The sequence below is a fragment of the Neofelis nebulosa genome, chromosome 4 (assembly GCF_028018385.1).
Source record: "Neofelis nebulosa isolate mNeoNeb1 chromosome 4, mNeoNeb1.pri, whole genome shotgun sequence".
NCBI classification, from domain to species: domain Eukaryota; kingdom Metazoa; phylum Chordata; class Mammalia; order Carnivora; family Felidae; genus Neofelis; species Neofelis nebulosa.
In genome coordinates this window covers 36,484,523-36,489,522 of record NC_080785.1, presented here as the reverse complement: position 1 = coordinate 36,489,522, position 5,000 = coordinate 36,484,523, and the positions used below count along the sequence as shown (strand labels likewise).

At 36.9% G+C, this 5,000-nt stretch overlaps 1 protein-coding gene across 12 annotated transcripts in view; it reads left to right on the top strand.

Annotated features, from left to right (window-relative positions):
- The window catches only part of FOXP2 (forkhead box P2), a 568,827-nt gene that overhangs the window by 497,651 nt on the left and 66,176 nt on the right, over positions 1–5,000 (top strand). For all 12 annotated transcript variants that reach the window (XM_058724538.1, XM_058724535.1, XM_058724536.1 and 9 more), the window contains one exon: positions 4,306–4,443. In XM_058724538.1, the coding sequence (XP_058580521.1) occupies positions 4,306–4,443 (138 nt within the window). The remainder of the gene's footprint in view (positions 1–4,305; positions 4,444–5,000) is intronic.

The following is a 5,000-nucleotide window of genomic DNA, read 5'->3' as shown; positions in this document are numbered from 1 at the left end:
TGGTGGGCTTATTATAGCAAATAAAACTTCGGGACCATTTTCATAACTCTTACAATAATTCTTTAGATTTCATTTGAAGTGAGACGTGATCTTTGCATTTGTCTCGATAACTTTTGACTCCTTCAGTAAGGTACATTCAGAAGTTTAATATGAACACATTTATAATTTTTTAAACTAAAGTCATCATCTGTTCTAGGATAATACCTAAATACTTTTGACTTTTTACCATTTGGACTTATTTCAGGACCACTTCAGAATTGTTCCTCTCTCTTTTCAGAAAATACAACATTATGTCCATTTACCCAGTACTTCTTGGCACACAGAACAACACATCAGATGTGTGCTTAATTCACCTATAAGAAAATAAAAAAAGGGCAAAGGAAACCCTTATTTGGTCCATCCTTGTGGGGAATTTTAGTTCTGTCAGTACAGTAAATGCCAAGAGAGAAAGACAAATCTCCTAACCAAAGTTGACTCCATTCCCTTCCTTTACTTTTGAACATTTTAACTGACAGACTACAGTTTTCCTAGGACAGCCATTCAGAACCAGCTGTTTCTCCCGTTTGGTGGCTGTATAATGTTTCGTGTTTTCTTAGACCCTACCAGACTTTTATTTGCCTTCTCACCAGATAATACCTGAGGTAACCTCTCCCTCCCCTCCTTCGTGATGCATCTAAATTTTTGTCCCTTATTAGAATATTTGCATGAACAAAATTATATATCCAGAGGAGAATATTTTCTTAAGCCTAACACTGGACTTACAAAGATATGTATGATTCAGAAAGGTATCCATGTATTTTCAAACATGATGCTGGTTTTTTACCTGTTTTACCAGATCAAGTAGCATAATCTCCAAACAAATTTTTCATGTACTCAGTTAATCTCTATCCATCTTTGTCAGTGAATTCTTCCAGTAGTTTGGAATAGCAAAGAATTGCACAGAGGTTGTAACAAAAGTGATATAGGAGGGGCAAAGGAAATGTGTTACTTAAAATGAGTTGCTTGAAGTGGAGAAGTTTTGCATTTTGAAAATTACTAATTTCTGAAGAAGCAAGTGGAGTTGTCTACATGTAACATATAATACATATAATATTTAACTTAACATTTGTTACAGGAAAAACTGTTTTAAGTTCATATTTATGGAAATAGAGTGTTCAATTCATGATGTGTTAGTTGGCTTGTCTTTCTACCTATCTTTATGCCTGTATATTGTCATATATATACAGTCTGTGTGACACCTGGGTGGCTCAGTCGGTTAAGCCTCTGACTTCAGCTCAGGTCATGATCTCAGTCTGTGAGTTTGAGCCCCTCATCGGGCTCTGTGCTGACAGCTCACAGCCTGGAGCCTGCTTTGGATTCTGTGGCTCTCTCTCTGTCTGCCCCTTCCCCATTCATATTCTGTCTCTCTCTGTCTCTCAAAATTAAATAAACATTGAGAAAAAAATTAAATAAATAAAAATACAATAAAATGCAAAGGTAGAATACTTACTTAAATTTGCCTGTACACCAGGAGTCACTGTTGCAACAAGCTATAGAGTCGGATAATTTTCTGTACATATTATATAATACATTTATTTACTTTTAATAAAGTTTGTGTTCTTTAATTTTTTTAATGTTTATTTATTTATTTTAAGAGAGAAAGATAGAGAATGAGCAGGGGAGTGGCAGAGAGAGAGGCAGGGAGAATCCCAAGCAGGCTCTGCACTGTCAGCATGGAGCCTGAGGGGGGCTCAAACCCACGAACTGTGAGATCATGACCTGAGCCAAGAATAAGAGTCAGATGCTTAACCAACTGAACCACCCAGGTACTCCAAAGTTTGTGTGTGTGTGTGTGTGCGTGTGTGTGTGCGTGTGTGTGTGTGTGTGTGTGTGTGTGTTTTAAAGAGTCCTACAGTTTGTATAAGCTGAAATCTAACTCTAACTTGCAGTATATTATGACAGTCCTCCATTCATAAAACTTTTCCCAAAAAGTGCATTTGATATCAGTCACATATGAAGTACTTTTCATTATAGATATAGAGATAATTTTTAAGTTTATTTTTTTTTTGAGAGAGAGAGAGACAGGAAGAGAGGAGAGAGAGAATCCCAAGTAGCATCCGTGCTGTCAGTGTGGAGACTGATGTAGGGCTTGATTCCCATGAATTGTGAGATCACAACCTGAGCTGAAATCAAGAGTAGGTCATTCAACTGACTGAGCCACCCAGGGGCCCCAGATGTAGAGATAATTAAGTGAAAGCTCTCTATATGCTAAAAAGGGATACAGGGCTTCGATGAGAGAAGTGTGGCAAGTTTTTATCACATGATTGAATTTATATAAGGTATATATCTATGTGTATGTATATCTATATGTATGTATTTGTCCATCTACATATACATAATATCTATCTACATATATGTGGTATCTGTCTATATATGTGTAGTATCTGTCTGTCTTTTTGTCTATCTGGATTGGCAGCCTTTTTATAAAGCTTAACATTTCTGTCTTACCCTGACTTAATTTTGGTTTGATTCCTTGTTATTTAGAGATAGTAGGAGGTAAATAATTGGTGGAAGAAAAGTCATCTTTGTGGTAGGTTTTTTTTTTAAAACTACTTACCTAACCATTCTATTTGTTTATTGAGAAATAAACAGTTAAGTAAACTGGCCACTCAGGTTTTAAAAACTAAACACTTGGGCAACCCATTGGGTCAATTAATTTTATAGCACACATTTCAGAATGCCTTTTATTATGATACATTCAAATGTAGTAACCTATAACATGTCAGTATGTTCTAAAATAATCCAGAAATATTCAGATAATCACTGAGTTTTTTCCCATCATAATGTGCTTCTTTTTTGTCATAAAACTAGATCTAATCAATCCATGTTTTGAGATATCAGCACGGGATAGACAAGACAAAGTTATTTCTTAGTATTAAGTATGAAGTGTTTGTGTTTGGGGGCGGATACTTTATCCACCCCAGGTTTCTTTTATTTTTTCTCTCCTCACTTTTTTTCATTATTGATTTCTCCTTTCCTTATAACATGAAGTGCCAGAAAAGTTTGAACTATGTTAAAATGACTGTTTAAAATAGTCTATTAATCTTTTTCTGTTTTCAAAGACACGTTGTTGTCCCATGAATTTGTTCTAAAGCAGTATTTATGTAAATACATGGTTTTTTTTTACAGTAAAAGTAGATTGTTCTTTCTAGGAAAGAAAGTGATTGCCTTTTCAAAGGTTGCAAACTGGGCAGGTTGACAAGTTGTTTGATTCCATGCTGGTTAATACAAGCAACGCCCCCCAACAGCATGACTGTGGCCAGGCTGACCATCTACCACAGGCTTTCATACAAGGTTTTGTCCCACTCATCCCTCCTGCCATTCTCTTTCCTTAGAACTTCCTCCCTAGCTCTTTCTCACTCTGTATCTTCCTTGCCCCCTCCCCCACTTTCTCCTGTTTCTTTCTCTTCCTCCTTATTTGGTTTTCCTTTTGACTCCATAATTCTCAGAACCTTGAAAAGAAAGACAATTTTAAGCAAAAACACTTTTTTTTTAATTTTAATGAATCACCTTTGAATAAGGTGACTTCCAGACCCCCTAGTATAAGTTTAGCTAGCTTGAAATAAGAAAATGTTTAGAGAAGAATACTTGGCTTATGATTTTTTCTTTGAGAGGACCTGTCTGGGTCGCTATTTTGTGGAAACACATGTGTATATACATCCTATATGAGTTGAGACATGTACTCATGAAGTAATACGTATTACTATACGTATTTTTCTAATATTTATATATTTGATATACATATATCCATAAAATTTTGAAGATGGTGATTATGTTTTATGCGTAAGTACATTCTACATACATTCTTTTTACTAGCTTTGAGAACAGATATGTATATGCATACTTTTCAAATTGTTTAATCTTTATTATTCATCATAATCCTACCTTGAAACCATTGCCAAAGGCTTTACGTTGATAACACTATGACATCGGTGCGATGATCGATTAGGAAGTATTGAGAACCCTGACATTTAATTGTTTGTTTTTCACGATGCTAGTCAAAGCTCCAACATCTTAGCGTAATACATGTGAGGTAAGTAAGGAATGTAAAGATAGCATCTGATGAAATCTGATGTCGCTGGGAGGCCAGTGTCTACATGCTGTGGTACTTTAATAGTATTTTCAAAGAGTTAAGTAATATGCAGATATCATATCAAAACAGTGAGCCATCATTTCTAAGGGATTTACTAGAGGTGACCTATAGCTGTGAAGTCAGTGAGCAGACGTTTGGTTATGACCACCCCTTCTCTTTCTGTCCCTGCCCAGGTGCCTGTGTCGGTGGCCATGATGACTCCCCAGGTGATCACCCCTCAGCAAATGCAGCAGATTCTTCAGCAGCAAGTCTTGTCTCCTCAGCAGCTCCAAGCCCTCCTCCAGCAGCAGCAGGCGGTCATGCTGCAGCAGGTAATGTGGGTTACCTGCTTTGGTGTCCTGGCATATGGCGCACGTGTGCGCCTCTGACGACAGTGCCGTGGGCATGTTTGCCGGTCACTCTCCGCTTGAAGGGACGGCTGATCAGCATGCAAGAACATACATGCCGCATTGTGACTGCAGAACTACATCAAAAAATTTAGATCCCTCGGTCTTTTTAAATTCATCAAAGTCTACAGTAAGAGCAGAGAGAGGCGTAACTTCAACATGGAATAAATTAATAGTTTAGTATTCATATGCTTAGGAGCATTTGATTTGTACACTTGCCAGTAAGAGTGCAAAGGGACTTCTAGATAATTCTTGCTTTGAAAACTCCTTAACACTTCAGCACTCCTTTATGTTCGTGGAAGTATGAGATTTAAACTGGCCATTTGGTTGCGATAGGGAAGGTAACATCCTACGTTTTCCTTCCCAAAATATACTTGGTGTTTAGGCATAGAGAATATCTACTTATAAAAACAAAGTTAAGCAGCCAAGTTACTAACCCATGAAAGTTATCTTTTTTTTAGTGACAAGACTAGCATTTCCAA